Consider the following 18562-nt stretch of genomic DNA (forward strand, 5'->3'; position numbering starts at 1 on the left):
ATGTATTCAAAATTTTAGCGTTTTTCTATGTTAATTTTCAGGTTGAAGATTTAGAACAGATGTGGAAAGATGTTCACTTCAGAGAAAGGGGTTGTGGAGGAATGGTTGTCGGAGTTTAAGGTAATATTTACTGTTTTACTATAATAACTATATTCCAAAGAAGTTTTATCTGAGTTTTAAATTCCAATGGCTTTCTTTTTTAATGACTAAAAAGCTAAATATCTGTGGAAGCAAAAGAATATTCCAAAAAACTTATTGGGGAATTAATTACACATAATAATCTTTCTGGAGAAGGAAATGGCAACCCACTCCAGTGTTCTTGCCTGGAGAATCCCAGGGACGGGAGAGCCTGGTGGGCTGCCGTCTATGGGGTCGCACAGAGTCAGACACGACTGAAGTGACTTAGCAGTAGCAGCAATAATCTTTCTGAGGAAATTGACTCTTTTTTTGCCAGGTGGTTTAAAGGTTTGTCTTCTCCCTTTTATGGCAACATCACAAGAATGGTTAAAGTCTCTGAAAGTTGATGTCACTCTCCCTAACCACCATGAACAATTCACGGTTGAAATGTTTCTCCCAATTTGGGGCGGCAGGGGAAATGGACATGATCAACAATGAGGAGAAGATGGGAAGATACTTGCACAACTTTCTATTAATGCATCTTTCTTTAGTTGGCTAACCCAGTGCCTGTAAAGGGGTATATAACTTTTGGTTAGTGGATGAAAAATAAAAACAATACCTCTGTTTGGTTATCTTATGAACTCTTCTCTATGATAGCTAAAATTATGTTTCTTTAACCAGTTAACTGGAGCTTCCCTGGTGGCTCAGTGGTAAAGAATCCACCTGCCAATGTAGGAGACATGAGTTTGAACCCTGGGTCGGGAGGATCCCCTGAAGAAAGAAAGGGCAACCCACTCCAGTATTCTTGCCTGGGAAATCCCATAGATAGAGGAGCCTGGTGTGTGGTAGACCAAGGAGTTGCACGACTTAGCGACTAAACAATAGCCTTCTTTTTGTCCTCTTTTTCTCACTGTTACACATAATTTATGTGAGCTTCCTATCAGGAACCACAGGAATGGAAAGTTTGGGCTGGCACTTTGGTTTTTGTTTTTTTGTTTTTTTTGGTCCAGCTCGATTAGCCCAAGACCTTGGACAAAAGTCAGAGTTATTAGCTTGTTTCAATGAGGAACACCATACAATAGGTAGTGTGTAGGCATCTCACCAAACAAAAAAATAAATAAAAAATTTAAGGTGTTCAGATGAAATTTAAATGAAATAGTATTTTGATAGGCTCAAGACAAAGCAGAGCTATGTGTAATGGGGTAAAATCAGACCTGGATTGTGAAGTGGACCCATGGTCATGTTGTCTTTAGAAACTACAAAGTTAACATCTGGGTGGAATGTTGGGTTCAGAAACCCCTTATCTGAAGCCTGGTTCTCTGTATCTAGGTGACTCACATCCTCCAGGCAAGCGTGGGATGTTTCATTCTTATTGATACATGTTTAAAGAGCAAAACTTTTGACATCTGTGATTTTAGGTAACAAAGCTTCTCACTGAGTAAGAATACAGAAGTCATTCAAAAATGGAGATTCAAGAAGGAGAGGACATATGTATACCTATGGCTGGTTCTTATTGATGTTTGACAGAAAACAACAAAATTCTGTAAAGCAATTATCCTTCAATTAAAAACTAAATTAGTTTTTTTTAATGGAGGTTTTTATGACACTTTTCAGCTGTAGTATGTCCTTGAGAGAAGAAATATTTCCTGTTAATTTTGTAGCTGGCCATAGCCGTTGTTGTTATCTTATCCTGATGAATGACAGGGATTTTCATTTTGTCAGCTTTTGTAGTCATAAATTATCTTTCTGTGGATCCCCTAATTCATAGAGTGGTATAGTTATGCATGCACTTATAGAAGTGCACTGTGTATAGACTGCATGTAGTGCCATCTACATATTCTAACAGTTTAAATAAATCTGGTGTGTGCCTTTTTTTCTTACATAAGTTGTCTTTGTGTTTTTAAGCTTTTTTTGTTTCTGTTTCATGAGAGTTTAATATGGTTCATTATCATGATTTTTTTGGCAGGTTGATGAAAATTGTCGTTTAACAGCTGACTACCACTTCTGGGATATTCTTATGTTTAATGGTGAAGTAAAATTTGCAAAAGGAAATATAGCCATTAAACCATTTTATAATATGGGAATTGTGGCAAGAGGGCATGATGAAGGTTGGAGAACATAGGGGAGGAGTCAACTATTAAGGCAAATAATTGAAAATTATGGCTAATTCTCTTCCCTTATCATCTGTTTGTTTATTCTCTTCCATTCCTGGGAAGGAAGCTTTTTCATTGAGAGAATAGAAGTAAAATCCTGGACCCCATGAACTGAAAAGTTATTTAACTTTCCCCTAACCATCCAAAAGTAAATATAGTCAATTTGATATAATAAATGATATACATTTTTGTCAAGTATAAGGGAAGATATTTCCTATTCTTTGGTTAATATGGTAGTCATTTCTGAAAATTATTTTGAATTGTGACCCAGATAATCACGATGGTGAGATCACTGACTTAGAGCCAGACATCCTGGAATGTGAAGTCAAGTGGGCCTTAGAAAGCATCACTACGAACAAAGCTAGTGGAGGTGATGAAATTCCAGTTGAGCTATTTCAAATCCTGAAAGATGATGCTGTGAAAGTGCTGCACTCAATATGACAGCAAATTTGGAAAACTCAGCAGTGCCCACAGGATTGGAAAAGGTCAGTTTTCATTCCAATCCCAAAGAAAGGCAATGCCAAAGAATGCTCAAACTACCGTACAATTGCACTCATCTCGCACCTAGTAAAGTAATGCTCAAAATTCTCCAAGCCAGGCTTCAGCAGTATGTGAACTGTGAACTTCCTGATGTTCAAGCTGGTTTTAGAAAAGGCAGAGGAACCAGAGATCAAATTGCCAACATCTGCCGGATCATGGAAAAAGCAAGAGAGTTCCAGAAAAATATCTATTTCTGCTTTACTGACTATGCCAAAGCCTTTGACTGTGTGGATCACAATAAACTGGAAAATTCTGAAAGAGATGGGAATACCAGACCACCTGATCTGCCTCTTGAGAAATTTGTATGCAGGTCAGGAAGCAACAGTTAGAACTGGACATAGAACAACAGAATGGTTCCAAATAAGAAAAGGAGTACGTTAAGGCTGTATATTGTCACCCTGCTTATTTAACTTATATGCAGAGTACATCATGAGAAACACTGGACTGGAAGAAGCATAAGCTGGAATCAAGATTGCTGGGAGAAATATCAATAACCTCAGATATGCAGATGACACCACCCTTATGGCAGAAAGTGAAGAGGAACTCAAAAGCCTCTTGATGAAAGTGAAAGTGGAGAGTGAAAAAGTTGGCTTAAAGCTCAACATTCAGAAAATGAAGATCATGGCATCCGGTCCCATCACTTCATGGGAAATAGATGAGGAAACAATGGAAACAGTGTCAAACTTTATTTTTTTGGGCTCCAAAATCACTTCAGATGGTGACTGCAGCCATGAAATTAAAGATGCTTACTCCTTGGAAGGAAAGTTATGACCAACCTAGATAGCATATTGAAAAGCAGAGACATTACTTTGCCAACAAAGGTCCGTCTAGTCAAGGCTATGATTTTTCCTGTGATCATGTATGGATGTGAGAGTTGGACTGTGAAGAAGGCTGAGCACCAAAAAATTGATGCTTTTGAACTGTGGTGTTGGAGAAGACTCTTCAGAGTCCCTTGGACTGCAAGGAGATCCAACCAGTCCATTCTGAAGGAGATCAGCCCTGGGATTTCTTTGGAAGGAATGATGCTAAAGCTGAAACTCCAGTACTTTGGCCACCTCATGCGAAGAGTTGACTCATTGGAAAAGACTCTGATGCTGGGAGGGATTGGGGGCAGAAGGAGAAGGGGACGACAGAGGATGAGATGGCTGGATGGCATCACTGACTCGATGGATGTGAGTCTGCATGAACTCCGTGAGTTGGTCATGGACAGGGAGGCCTGGCGTGCTACGATTCATGGGGTCGCAAAGAGTTGGACATGACTGAGCGACTGAACTGAACTGAACTGAATGTGCATTGAATTCAGCTCTGTTTATGTTTGGTAAAGAGGTTAAGGTTACCAGACAAAGTTAGCAACATACTAAAAATAATAGAAGACAGGAAAGTACATAAGAACAAATCTCTTACTTTTAAAATTAAAGTATCTTGTCTGTTGAAATGATTTGTTATGTTAGTTACATATTTTGGTTAAAATATTTAAGAAATAAAATTTAGAGATTATTTATCTGTCATTCTATCTGAGTTTCTGCTTGGTTGTTTAAATTAATAACCGTGGTGCTAATAAGCCAAGGTCATCATGACTGATAAAGTAAGTGGTACAGGGTACTTGAGACGGAGAAGTCAAAATTTTCCTCTGGTTTTACAGTGTTGGACAAATCGCATAACTTCTTTGGGTCTCAATATCCTCACCAAGAAAACTAAATAGGTGGTGTGTGAAGATGATTTTAGCTCTACACTTTTCCATGGGTGCAGCCTGAACTCCCAGACTCATAACCTCACTCAGCATTCTCTCAAATGCACAGGATAATGTAGTTTGCTTTGTGCTTTTTTTTTTTTCTTTTTTGCCTTTGGACAAACTAGCATCTACTCCAGCTTTGGGCCTTCATTAATATTCTCTTAGTATACCAACAACTACAATACTCTTGCCTGGAAAATCCCATGGACCAGGGAGCCTGGTAGGATGCAGTCCATGGGGTTGCTAAGAGTTGGACACGACTTCACTTTCACTTTCACTTTTCACTTTCATGCATTGGAGAAGGAAATGGCAACCCAGTCCAGTGTTCTTGCCTGGAGGATCCCAGGGACAGTGGGGTCTCACAGAGTCGGACACGACTGAAGCGACTTAGCAGCAGCAGTATACCAACAAAGTAATTAGACTCAGACTTCATTATTTTAAGATTTCATGAGTTGTTAGTTCAATTTCTATATTTCAAATACTTATTTGTAAAATGTTATCTTACAGATTGTATTGTGTTTTTCTTAATGTTATGTGTAGATTTATATAGCAGATTTTTTTATTTTCTGGTAGTCACTGAATCAGAATATGTGACTCAAAATCTAGTCTTACATGTAATGTTGTTGGTCAGAGTTGTTTTATTTATTGCTTCTCTATCCATCTGTCCATCTTCATTAATTCTCTTCCATCTAACCTGTATCACTTCCTTACATTTTATAAAAGCCATCTGCCAAATGATACTTTAATGTGAAGCATCTGTCTTCTTCAAATTTTGCCAAGACTAATTTCTACCATGTTATCCCATTATTACTTCTTTTGTCTCTAGTTCTGCATTCTTCAAAGTGAGAAAACTTAACTAGTATTTAAGAAGGGCCAGTACCTTTGAACTAGTACAATGTAAATTTAAAGGTTTGTTGTAATGGTATTTAAATCCATAGGCTCTTTTAGATCTTAAGGTTTTCAAAGCACTGTTCATAAACACAGCAATTGTATTTTCTCTCCTTCTGTTGACAAAAGTTAACTTTTTTCACATTCACAAAATGAAATAATGACAGAATTGTACTAAAATGTAATAGCTCACTAATTTTTAGGAGACCTTTCCTCTCATTTAACAGTAGTAGCCTAGGTCCAGAATATTTTCTAGAACTTGTCTTTTTGGAAAAGAACTGTCTTTTTACTTTTGGCTATTTCACAAAAAACATTTTACCTCATGAGGGTTAATTGGTACATAACTAAAAATTGTAATTCACACTTTTAATGACTGTTTCAGTTTTAGGCTAGATAGTGCATGTAAAAATCTTTTTATTCACTAATCATTTTTTAAGATTTATTTTTCAATTCACTTAGTTTGAAGTTTTATGTTTAGACACACATGTGCACACACACATTAATGTGTTTTACATATACAGCTTAGGTTCATTATTTTCCAGGCAATTAGACATCTGTTGTTTATTTGACAGTTACTCCCTTTTATATAAATTCCACCAGTATTAGGTTACTGTTGATCAAGTAACAGAAATGGAATGTTGCCTGGAGATCTTTTGTTACATGCTTTTGAAATATTGAAGAAAGCCCTAATCTCTTCTTTATGTAAGCAGTTGCAGTGAAACTCTCTCCTCCCCACCCAAAGAATGGTGGAAGGTTACCGGATAGTTCACGTTTACTTAACCATTCTGGTAAACAAAACTGTCCTTTTAAATTAAAAAAACAGTCTATTCACTTATATATCCTAAGGTGAAATGTGACCTGTTTTTCAAGAATCTACTGAAGAGTAACAGTGACAGTATTTATTTCTTATTTTGTTCATCTATTATATAATGTCTGCAGCAAAGATTTGAGTACAAGACCTTGTGCTGAATACTGTGGATGGAGAGATAAGATAGGTCTTGCCTTTGAGGAATTCACAGTAAAGTTAAAATGAATCAAATATCCTTATTATAAATATGCTGTTTAATTTTCTATGTCTATTTATGCACACATTTACCTATATATACTAACCATAACCCATTTTAAATCATAAAATACTAGGATATGGGACATGGAAGAAATAATGTATATCTTACAATTACCAGTATCTTGAGACATTAGAAGCAAGGTATCACACGGACCACAGCTTTGTCTGACTCAATGAAGCTAAGCCATGCCGTGTGGGGCCACCCAAGATGGATGGGTCATGATGGAGAGGTCTTAGAGAATGTGGTCCACTGGAGAAGGGAATGGCAAATCACTTCAGTATTCTTGCCTTGAGACAAGGAGATACAACCAGTCCATCCTAAAGGAGATCAGTCCTTTAGGTGTTCATTGGAAGGACTGATGCTGAAGCTGAAACTCTAATACTTTGGCCACCTTATGCGAAGAGTTGACTCATTGGAAAAGACCCTGATGCTGGGAGGGATTGAGGGCAGGAAGAGAAGGGGATGACAGAGGATGAGATGGCTGGATGGTATCACCGACTTGATGGACGTGAGTCTGGGTAAACTCCGGGAGTTGATGATGGACAAGGAGGCCTAGTGTGCTGATTCATGGGGTGGCAAAGAGTTGGACACACTGAGGGACTAAACTGAACTGAACTGAGACATTGTATCTGCTGCAGGATAAACATTGTTGATTAGTTGGTTGATTGATAGAAATACTTTTCCTAGGAAGAAATAAAGACTTGGAAGACAGAAGTTGTTAAAGAAGGCCATACTCTAGAAGGATAGGTTTTTATCATTTGTTTTGAAGTTTTTTTTTTGTTTGTTTGTTTTTCCAGATTTCCCTACTACCTTTACCCAAAACTGTCTGACTTACTACTGGAGTTTTATCTCTTCCCATTCCTTTTTGGTCATGGTGTCCTTTCTGAAAGGGTGACCCTGCCAAACTGTGGTTAGTTGTTGATATTTTAAATGGCATTAGGAAAATTTGTTGGTAGTGTGGCTATCTTTTTCTCCATTCCAAGAAGTAAAAACTTCCCCCCAGTTCTGTAAAGGAGAACAGTCTTACTTAACAGACATTATATGGTCTGTGGCTTTAAGGTTTGAAACATTAGATCCTTATATAACATGTTTATTAAGAAACAGGATAAAATACTGTTAATGAGATTGGTAAGTTGTATGTTGCTACAAAAAATGTATCTCTGGCTTTACAAATGATTCGTATTCTTATTTCCAACTCCAAACTATGATCAAAGATGCAGTGTTGATATTAATTTGTATCCCTGTTGATGTTGAGGATTAACTGTATCTTTTGTTTTATTTTTACCATTTTTTTGTTGAGATATTATTCACATAATGAAAAATTCACTGTTTTCAGGTGATAATACAGAGGTTTTTACTGGTTTTAAAAGGTTGTGCCATTAATACCATCATCTAAGCCTTGGATATTTCCATCACCCCCCCAAAAAAATCTGTATCTAGTTAGTCACTCTCAGTTCTTCCTCTTCCCAATTCCCCCTCCCCCAGTTTCTGACAATCTGCTTTCTGTATTTGGATTTACCTATTTGGGACATTTCATAAAAGTAAAGTGTACTTTTTAAATTTGTTTAGACACTACCAGAAACATCTTTACCAAATTATGCTACAAATTTGAAGGAAAAGAGTTCTTTAGTTTCATCTCTCTATAAAGTTATCCAGGAGCCACAAAGTGAGGTAAGTACTCTCAGAGTTCATCGTGCTAGTAGTTTTCATTTGATTGATTTTTAATTTGTTGTGAAATATAATACATATATTTAAAAAGTAGTAAAAGTAGAGTTTTAAAAACTGTAATATATATTTTGCAGTGTTTAACTGATTCCTTTTGAGAAATGAATAGAGAGGTAAGAATACTTTATATTCAGAAAAATGGCAGAATAAAAAAAATTATGATAAAATGAGCTCCAATGTATCATCTCCTAGGCCAAGAATTAGGATCACCATATTCCAAAGCCATCTCTGAACATGCTGCTGCTCCTCTTTCTGTGTATTATGTATGTATGTGTCTGTCTGTCTCCCCATCTGTGGGGATAACCTTGGAGAGCCTGGGTCACTGCATTCATTTATTCATTCAGCAAATATTTGTGTGTCCGTTATGTGTCAGCTGCAGTGCTAGGCAAGAGAAAATCAAAGATGTACATGGCCTGTGTCCCAAAAGAGGAAATGGAGAAAATAAGTAAATACATACTTTCAGAGCAATGCTTAACTGAGTCCAGATGGATTTGCACACATTTTCCAGTTGTAGAAAGTAAAAGGACATTGCAAGCTGAAGGGAATAGTATATGGAGGTCTGAGAAAATGCAAGAAATTTGAGTAGCTAGTAGTTTGGTTCTGGTGGTAAGTTTTTCCCAGCCCTTGCTTCTTTTCTCTGCCTTCCCCTCTCCTGCATTTCCTTTGCATTTTTAGATAGCAAATTTAGTTTGAAAGTGATAAAGTGAACTGTACTCCCACATTCTGGTGCTTATAAATCCCACCATTCAAAGTAGAAATAGATAAGGATTGGAAATGGTGAGGAAAATAAAAATGCATGGGATGCAGATAAAAGCAAATAATCTATTTTTTAGCCTGATAAATGTGGTAAAGACAGTGTGTATCCTGTATTCTTAAAAAGAAAACTCAGTCTTAAAAAAATGTACTCAGAAGTACTTCTCAGATATAACTGTGTGATCTACTTTCGGGCTTCCCTGGTGGCTCAGCTGGTAAAGAATCCGCCTGCAATGTGGGAGACCTGGGTTTGATCCCTGGGTTGGGAAGATCCTCTAGAGAAGGGAACGGCTACCCACTCTAGTATTCTGGCCTGGAGAATTCCATGGACTGTGTAGTCCATGGGGGTCACAAAGAGTCTCCTTTTGCTCTTTAGAATATTTTGTATCTTAATGTGGAGATATAGTATTCCTAAAAACTTGATGTCATTGTCTGTTGGCATTTTTGAACTTTGAAATGTTGATTCTACTTTATTTGAAATCTGGGAAATTTGGTATTTGGATTTTTACAAGTAGTACCTTTTCATTATGTGGTTAAATTCATTTGATAAATATTCATTGAACACATATAATGTGTCAGAAATCACTTAGAAATGTACAAAGTAGAATAACTTCTTTATCTTATAGATTAGAACTTACATTCTGGTAGGTGAGATAAACATTAAACAAATACCTAAATGTATAATAAAATGTTAGTGGTAAAACTATGAAGATAATAAAGCAGAGTAGGGGAAGTATGTGTTGGGACTGAGGAGGTGATGGTTGAATTAAGGTCTGAATGAATTCGAGCAAGAAAATAAAACTGGGGGCAAGAGCTTTCCAGAGAGGAAATAGTGCAAAGGCCCTGAGGTAGGTATGCGAGTCAGGCTCAAGAAACTGTAAAGAGGCAGTTTATGGATAAAGTGAAGTTTCCTTGACTGGTGCTTTTAATTGACTGTAGCTTTAAGATAGGCATAGGATTAGAGGCTAAAAATGCTTAGGTTTGTTAGGAAGCCAGCTGTTTTTTTTTTTTTTTGAAAGAGCCACATGAAATCTTTTTGGTGTTTTAAACATAGGGAGCCCAGAGTGAGAAGTCAGTTCCCTGGCTACTGGCACCTAAATATTAGTCCCCTCCAACTTCTCTGTATCTTTGTCCTATCCATATAGTCTCAGTAATTGTTCAATGAAAAAAAAGAAGTTTGGAAAATTCTCTTGTAAATTTACCCAAACTTAGCTTTTTCCATCTTCTTTAGTCATTTAAAGGCATTTTATGGTACATTTCTTATTACCATTAAAATTCTCTTAAGATACAGCTTCTTACTTATAAGTGGATGATTGTAAAAATTCATTTGTAACTCAGTTGTTACAGAATTCATAATGTATTTTAGAAGGGAAAGAAGGTACATGATGATTAGACTATAGAAGACCATTTAACATATCAAAATATATTAATACTTGAAGTACAATTCTCTCTTAATATTGTAAAACCTACCCAATCAAGTTTAGTAATGTTTCCTTGAGAAAATGCATTAAAAAATTTGAGCAAGACACTAGGAATGCAGCATATTCTAATGCCCCATTATTTGTCTCAAATATAATCAGGTTAAATAAGTCCAACCCTGCCTGTGTTTCCCACATTGTATGTTGTCTTATTCTTTTCTGACATTTTTCAGGTATGTTTATGAAGTAGTTAAAAAGTCTTGGCTTCAGTCTGGCCTTCCTGAACTGTGTGATTATTTTTGGTTTCGGTAGCTTCTTTGTCTCAATTTGCTTATGTAGAAAGAATACATTGTTAGGGTAAAGACATTGCATCCTAGTATTGTGGGAATTGAATGGGTTTACATATATGAAAGTACTGTGCAAGTGTAAAACCCTGCATAAATATTGGTATTTATCTCTAGTGGTTTGATATACTTAATTTCATCTAATCTTATTGCAATGTGTAACTGCTACATCCCTTTTGAATCTATCTTCATTTGGTTCTGCTTTCATAAATCAAAACTCTGTTTTAGATGTTAAATGAATTTAAAAGACTGGAGTGTTTTGATTAAAATTGATTATGTGCTCATGCAGACTATCAAATAAATTTTCACCATAAAGTTTTATAAATTTTCAAATACTTGTTAGACTATATTGATTTAATCAAAGATTTCCTGGGTATTTAGAGATGAGTGATGTCACACCATAATTTACCAGATTATTGGCACTGGTCCACAAAGAAATTTTAAAAACTCCAGTCTGAAAGCTAAACATTCCCATAACAGTCTTTCTTCCACTACCCGCCTCTTCATTCTTGCAAATTAATTCCTACCCTAAAAACTTTTCTCGTAGTCTTTGAGTGGCGTTACTTTGCCTCTGACCCTTCTGTTTCTGTTATCTTTGCCACGCCACATTGGACACCTTTTGCCCTCTAACAACCATTTTCAGAGTGGAAAAATGTTCTTTAACTGTAAGAAGATAGTATTTCAGTAGGAAAGACCAATTTTGTCGGTTTATTTTTTTTGTCGACGTTTATTAAAAGTATAACTTTTTCTTTACCTTGCATAAATAATTCTGACTTTAATTGTATCAAGTTTACATATTGAACTTTTTTGAAATCAAGGCATCCACTTTAAATCAGTTTCTGTTCATTCCACTTATTTGTAGTAGAAAATCTGTTTCTTAAGTTGATGTAAATCTATTGCGTAAGTTGGGGAAGCGAATGAACTCCCATTCACTGAACTATAATAATAGCCTGTTTGAAAAATAGCCCTGTGAATCTCTTGACATATTTGTAAGTGACCTGTGTGTGATTATTGTATATGCTTTAAAGATCACTCATCTCTCTTAACTGAATACCTGTGGGGGTGTTGGGAGAAAAATGGTTATCAGTAAGTCCAAATCATGTCTAAAACAAAATGACAGAGGTGTTTAGACTATCTAGGGGCAATTAATCATGGTTACAGTAAGAAAGTAGATCTAGGGGCTTTATATTATTTAGCTACTCCACATACCAGTCATTGCAGTCAGATGCTACCTAATTATAAGCTCAGGAAGGCCATGTGACAGTAACTACCTAGGATTCCCATTTCAATTTCTCCAACTCAGTCATTTGTATATTGGCATGTTTTATCTGGAAGGATATTAAGGAAGAAAATTCTTCACAACCTGTTTATTTCAGGAAGTTAAAAAGATATAGTTTTAATAACAATACTACTTTGGAGTTACAGAATGTTTTAAAACTTTACAGAGTACTTGCGTATACACTTAACCTTGCAGTTTGGCCTTCCACTAGAATTCGTAGGTTTACTAACTAGCTTAACTGTGAATAGTCTTGCTGCCAAAAATGGAAATGTTTGCATATTTCAGTACTTACCAATCAGGAAAATGCTTTTATGTTTTATATGTCAGTGTCATTCAAATATAGTCCAATCCTTGAGTTAATGTTTTGTCTTTCTTCCAGTTGTTGGAACCTGTCTGTCACCAGCTCTTTGAATTCTATCGCAGTGGAGAGGAGCAGTTGCTTCGATTTACACTGCAGTTTCTTCCAGAACTGATTTGGTGCTACCTTGCTGTCTCCGCCAGCAGAAATGTGCACAGCAGCGGATGCATTGAAGCTCTTCTTCTAGGGGTTTACAATTTGGTTTGTATTTAATGGAGTTAACAAAATGTTTTAAAATCTAAATATCAGCAAAAATGAATACATAATAGCAACTGTTTTTCATTTTAGTAGAGCTAATGTTTGTTTTTTATTACATCAGATGACTCATACCTCATTCTCCCCAAAATAACCTTATGGAGGCTAAAGCCTGTATGGGCATACATACAATTATGTAAATACACATTTTTTACTGATTGGAGACTAAAAATCAGACCATTTAAATTCTTTTATGGAAATATTTGAAAATATCAGTGTTAAATTTTTAATTTTTTAAACTTAAAAGCCACTGTCTATAAATTGTTGTGACCGTCACAAAAAGTTTGGAGAAAAGATTTAAACTAAGATCTACCACTAATAATTGTATAAAATCTGGACTGTCTCCAGAGTTTACACCATTGATTTAATATATAGTTTGCATTACTGATAATGTTTGTATATTAAATAGTACAATATTCTAGATAGATACTTAAGGTTTGTACTTTTTTTAAATGGAAAAATAATTTAAGGGTCATTTTGTAATATGTTTTAGGACTGTGTTAATTGATTTAGAAAATGGAACTTTTTACATGAGAAAAATCAATGATAATTAAGACAAGACATCTGCATTTCAGCGTTAAAACTACATTACTTACATTTTAAGGAGAAGGTTAACTCCTAATGTTTATAAATAATGGATTATCATAGTTTAAGATTTTAATTGACTTTACAATTTCTTTCTTTTCAGGTCTTTTTTTTTTTCACTAACAATTTATGTGTAAAAAAAATATTTAAATTTATGTGTAAAAAATAAATATTGTGAGACATTTTCTTTTACTTTCTTTTGTTTGTAGGAAATAGTTGACAAACAGGGACATAGTAAAGTATTGAGTTTTACGATTCCATCTTTATCCAAACCATCTGTATATCATGAAGTAAGTTACATTTTTATCAAAGTAAGTTTATTGGTCCTAAGATTTGCAGTTGCTGTAAATTAGGGTTTGGTTGGTTATTGAGGTGAAAAATTTGATCAGTTCGCTAGTACCTTAAAAAGTGTAAAATTTCACACAAAGTATGTTGCTATTCCCAAAGTAAATGGGAAATCAAAATCATTAAAGTTTAAACTAAAACCTGATTGTAAAAGATCTATTAAAAGTATTAATTTTGAATATTTTTCCCTTTATCTGATGAATAAGATTAGATTTTATGTGTGTGTGTGAATTATGTATTTCTGGGGTAGAATTTTTGAGGTTAAACTATTTTGTATTTCTATTTGTGGTTTGTTTTTAGTTATTTGTTAAATCTTTGAGCAGCATACTTGGTAGGCAATCTGAATATTTCTAAGATATATGATGTTTATAGCAGTCATTCTAAATATATATATTGGTATATATATTCTAAATACCACACCTTAAACAGAATGGCTTTTTCTTTATTCACATGTCTTTGTCTTTAGCCTTCCAGCATTGGGTCCATGGCTCTGACGGAGAGCGCCCTCTCCCAGCATGGTTTGTCAAAAGTTGTGTACAGTGGACCTCACCCCCAAAGAGAGATGCTGACAGCACAGAATAGGTATACTGTGGAGACATAACCTACTATTCTACCATGCTGACTTCTAAAGAAATTATTTCAGTAGATTTATAAATAATGTTTAATGAGTTATGTATAACAAGTTTTAAAATGTTGAGTCATTTCATACAAGAGACACCCCATCTTCCCTATTTGTCACTTAGACACTTTGCTTCAGATGTCATCTGGAGCATTGAATTTTTAAGGTAATTTTCGTATAACTGTTACTTCTTTTTCTTTTTGATTTTGTATTGTTGTTGGTGTGATTATATTGGACAGGTCTGTTCTGTAACACAATATCCCTCCCCAGTGCTTGCTTAATTATAGTTGACTTCTTGGAATTCTCAAGATTTGTAAATACTCTTTGGGTTTGTTTTTAGGTTTGAAGTGTTGACATTCCTTTTGTTGTGTTACAATGCTGCCTTAACCTATATGCCCCGTGTTTCTCTTCAATCACTGTGTCAAATTTGTTCAAGGTAAATGCAAATGTTTTTAGTGTTGAAATATATGAATCTAGTATTGCTTGTTTGTTACATATCTATGTTATTTTTTGTTTAATCATTTGTTTGAAACACTAAATAAGTTAATATGGAGCTCCACCTAGTCAACATACAGAAAGCTCCCTAAAGACACAATGAAGTCGCAAAAAACACAACAAAGAGGGTAAAACTGAATAACAATTCAGTGGAAAATTTTGATGAGAAAAGACTTATACTATATAATTAAAAGTATGGAACTGTTATGACTTTTCAGTTTTTGACATGGTTTCTGTTTTGTTTGCTTTTTATCTGCCTATCTTATCTAGTTATTTTTATTGTGTTCTAATTTGGTACCAAGAAATAAGCAGGAGATACTGGTTTTTATTTTTTTATTTTTTTTGAGATACTGGTTTTAAACTTTTCTTGTTAAAAAAAAATTTAGCCAAGAACTTGGTTAAGTAAATTATGATTATTGGGTATTAATATATGCAAATATTTAAGAATTCTGATTTAAAAGAGTATTTAATGATAGTATATATGGTGTGATTTCAACATTGACTGAATATGACCAGAGTATTAACGGTAGTTATGTCTACTTGGTGGAATTATAGTTTATTGTAATTTTTTTCCTGTGTGATTTTCTGTCATTCTCTAAATTTTCTGTGTTGAACATGTTACCGTTTTTTTTGGCTGTGCTGTGAGGCTTGTGAGATCTTAGTTCCCCATTCAGGACTGAACCCACGGCCTCAGCAGTGAAAGTACTGAGTCCTAACCACTGAACCACCAGGAAGACCCTGCCTTTTTTCTTTTTTTTTTTTTTAAGAAAAACAAGATAGAGAAAATGCCCTTTGTAATTCAAGTAAATAAGGGAAAATATAGAATTCAGGAACTTGTAAAGTAATTTTAGATTTGGCAAACTTACTTAGAAAATGTAGCTTTGGGCAGTTAATTAGAGGGAGGGTGCATAGAGCAATACTTAAAAATCAAGTCAAAACAAAACAAAAACCATAAATTGATTCTGTTGATTAGGATAGAAAACCATGCAGGTCAAGAGGGAGAGGAAGGTAACAAGGCAGGGGGATTATTAGAGAAGATAGAGAAGCAGAGAGCCGTTCAACTGTTTCCTGAAGTGAAGCATAATTTCATTGCCTGCCCCTTGGAGGATGGTACCAATGTGCCATCGCTCTCAATTACTTATTCTTCTAATATGTTTCTTGTTTTAACCATTTTAAAGGCAGAAGTGCCCAGGGTTTTTGAATTTCACAGATTTATAAAATTTCAGAAAAGCTGAAGTGGGTATTTACATAATGTTGCCAACTTTTGTCAAGTCATTGTGTTATAAATATCTTACATCAACGTTATTTAATGAAAAGAGAATATTTTTACACCCAAAAAGGGTAGAGTGGAAGGCAAGGACAAAAATTCATAAGTTAAAAGTGGGATGTTTCGCACTTTTCATTCCTAATTTCAGTATGGTCCAGTGAAAATGTTACACTCTAAAATGAGTGTAAGAACCAGCACTTCAGAAACATTGGCTTAAGAGGTAACTCGGAACTTTCACTTGTGGAACTTAAACACACTATTCTAAAGCAGTGTCTTAGGTGGTAGGACCCAGGGAGATGTGTGTGTGTGCACGTGTGTGTGCATACAGATGTTCTACTACAGCCTCCTAAATAAGATCCACTGTTGATGTTTTACTGAAATTACTGATGACAAAGTTAGGAAAAAAATGTGTTGCTGCTGCTGCTGCTGCTAAGTCACTTCAGTCGTGTCCGACTCTGTTCGATCCCATAGACGGCAGCCCACCAGGCTCCCCCGTCCCTGGGATTCTCCAGGCAAGAACACTGGAGTGGGTTGCCATTTCCTTCTCCAATGCATGAAAGTGAAAAGTGAAAGTGAAGTCACTCAGTCGTATCCGACTCTTAGCGACCCCATGGACTGCAGCCTACCAGGCTCCTCCATCCATGGGATTTTCCAGGCAAGAGTACTGAAGTAGGGTGCCATCACCTTCTCCTGTCACAGGTCCTGTGTAACTCCAACGGGCTGTTTTCTAATATAATTACTTTTATCTTCTGGGTAGAAAATAGCTAGTATATCAAGTTTACCTAACCAGGAAATTAGATAACCTTTTTTAAGAATACAAATGGGGCTGATTTTGAAAACAAAGAGAAACACAGATTACTTTAAAACTGTCTACAGGATATTGGCCAAAGAATATTTTAGTAGAAACGTATTAGATTAACTCTGTGCCACAAGAAAACTCATATGTATATTCACCAGCTATAAGAAAATGAAGGAGGAAAGAGATTTATGTAATTCAAAAGACTTAAAAATATTTAAAAATGCTAACTCTTACGGCACAGAACATTCATAATAGGATCTCTATCAGACTTATCATTTCCATCTTTTTTAGTTTGCTTTTGTTTTTATTTTAGATTCTCTATTATTGCATGATTTCAAATCTATTTCTCTTAATCCCTCATTTCCTTAATCATTTATCAAATATTCTAATTAAGGTGTACATTTTTAAAAAATGTATAGATAAAAGTTAGAAAGCACTAGTGGGCTTCCCTGGTGGCTCAGACAGTAAAGAGTCCACCTGCAAGGAAACCCATTCCAGTGTTCTTGCTTGGAGAATCCCCGTGCATAGAGGAGCCTGGCAGGCTACAGTCCATGGCGTTGCCGAGTCAGACACAACTGAGTGACTAAGCACACAGTATCTAATCAAGCAAAGCCTAGTTTATAGCTAGGGAAGGGAAATTGGTTATAGAACTGAGGTGATAAGTTTTAAGTGATTATGATAGTTAAAGTATAAGAGCTTCCTATTGATCTTAGTCCTAATGCAGGTTTTCAAGTGATCACACTGTGCTATGGCTAATCAAGTCATCTTGGCCCTGTAGCAGTTGTTTCAGATTGCTGCTTAGTTTGGATGTTGTTGATGATTATGCAAAATGATTGACTAGGCTATCTAAGAGGACAGATTCATAATACAGCCATAAAAATTTCTTGGAATATATGTAGGTTCCGTGACAGATGTGTTCTGTTCTATTTTTAACCTTCTGATTATAATGAGTTGTGTAATTAAAACAATCCTGGATACTTCCCACCCTCCACTTATCTATTCTACTGGGCAAAAATCTGTTCAGTTAACTCTAAGCTTTGCTTCTTGATTCAGATTGATGGCCAGTTTAATGCTTGTGTTTTCCTCATATGTAGTGTGCACAGACCACTGGAAGGGGAGATCTGAAAGGAGGCTAGATTGAGCTAGATTGAATGAGTTTTAGTCAACAGGTTTTTATCTTGTACTACCAACTCGATGGACAAGAGTTTGGGTGATCTCTGGGAGTTGTTGATGGACAGGGAGGCTTGGCGTGCTCCAGTTCATGGGGTCGCAAAGAGTTGGACACGGCTGAGTGACTGAACTGAACTGAGTACTAAATATTACATTGTTGTTGTTTAGTTGCTAAGTCACGTCTGGCTCTTTTGCGACCCTATGAGCTATAGCCCGCCAGGTTCCTCTGTCCATCAATTTCCCAGGCAAGAATACTAGAGTGAGTTGCCATGTCCTTCTCCAGGGGATCTTCCTGACCCAGGGATCTAACCTACATCTCCTGCATTGCAGGAGAGTTCTTTACCACTGAGCCACCAAGGAAGCCCAAATAGTACATATGACCCTCCTAAAAGCAACATAGCCACCAATTCTACAGATAAGTTTTATTAGTATATGCCTAAGTCTTGTAAATTTGTGAAAATATTTTTCTTTTCTTTGAGCATCTCTTTTAATACAAGTGTGTTTAATAAATGGCTTATCTTGACTTTTGATGTTGAATATAAATATTAAACATGAAAAACTATACTAAGCTATAAGTTAAATTCTCCCCAAAATCAGCAACTGTCCTGATTTTGTTCACTTGGTGAGTTACCTCACTGAGTAACTTGAATATG

The 18562-nt window shown here is 35.6% G+C and overlaps 1 protein-coding gene across 3 annotated transcripts in view; it reads left to right on the forward strand.

Moving 5' to 3' along the window:
• HYCC1 (hyccin PI4KA lipid kinase complex subunit 1) overlaps window positions 1-18562 on the forward strand; it is an 86162-nt gene that overhangs the window by 34144 nt on the left and 33456 nt on the right. For 2 of the 3 annotated variants that reach the window (XM_005901252.3, XM_070369744.1), the window contains exons 2-7: window positions 42-120; window positions 8067-8168; window positions 12396-12575; window positions 13424-13504; window positions 14026-14141; window positions 14519-14614. In XM_005901252.3, coding sequence (XP_005901314.1) covers window positions 70-120; window positions 8067-8168; window positions 12396-12575; window positions 13424-13504; window positions 14026-14141; window positions 14519-14614 — 626 coding nt within the window. In that variant the 5' untranslated portion in view covers window positions 42-69. The remainder of the gene's footprint in view (window positions 1-41; window positions 121-8066; window positions 8169-12395; window positions 12576-13423; window positions 13505-14025; window positions 14142-14518; window positions 14615-18562) is intronic. The other variant, XM_070369743.1, reaches the window with a different exon arrangement.

Source organism: Bos mutus, chromosome 4 (genome assembly GCF_027580195.1).
Source record: "Bos mutus isolate GX-2022 chromosome 4, NWIPB_WYAK_1.1, whole genome shotgun sequence".
In the NCBI taxonomy this organism is placed as follows: domain Eukaryota; kingdom Metazoa; phylum Chordata; class Mammalia; order Artiodactyla; family Bovidae; genus Bos; species Bos mutus.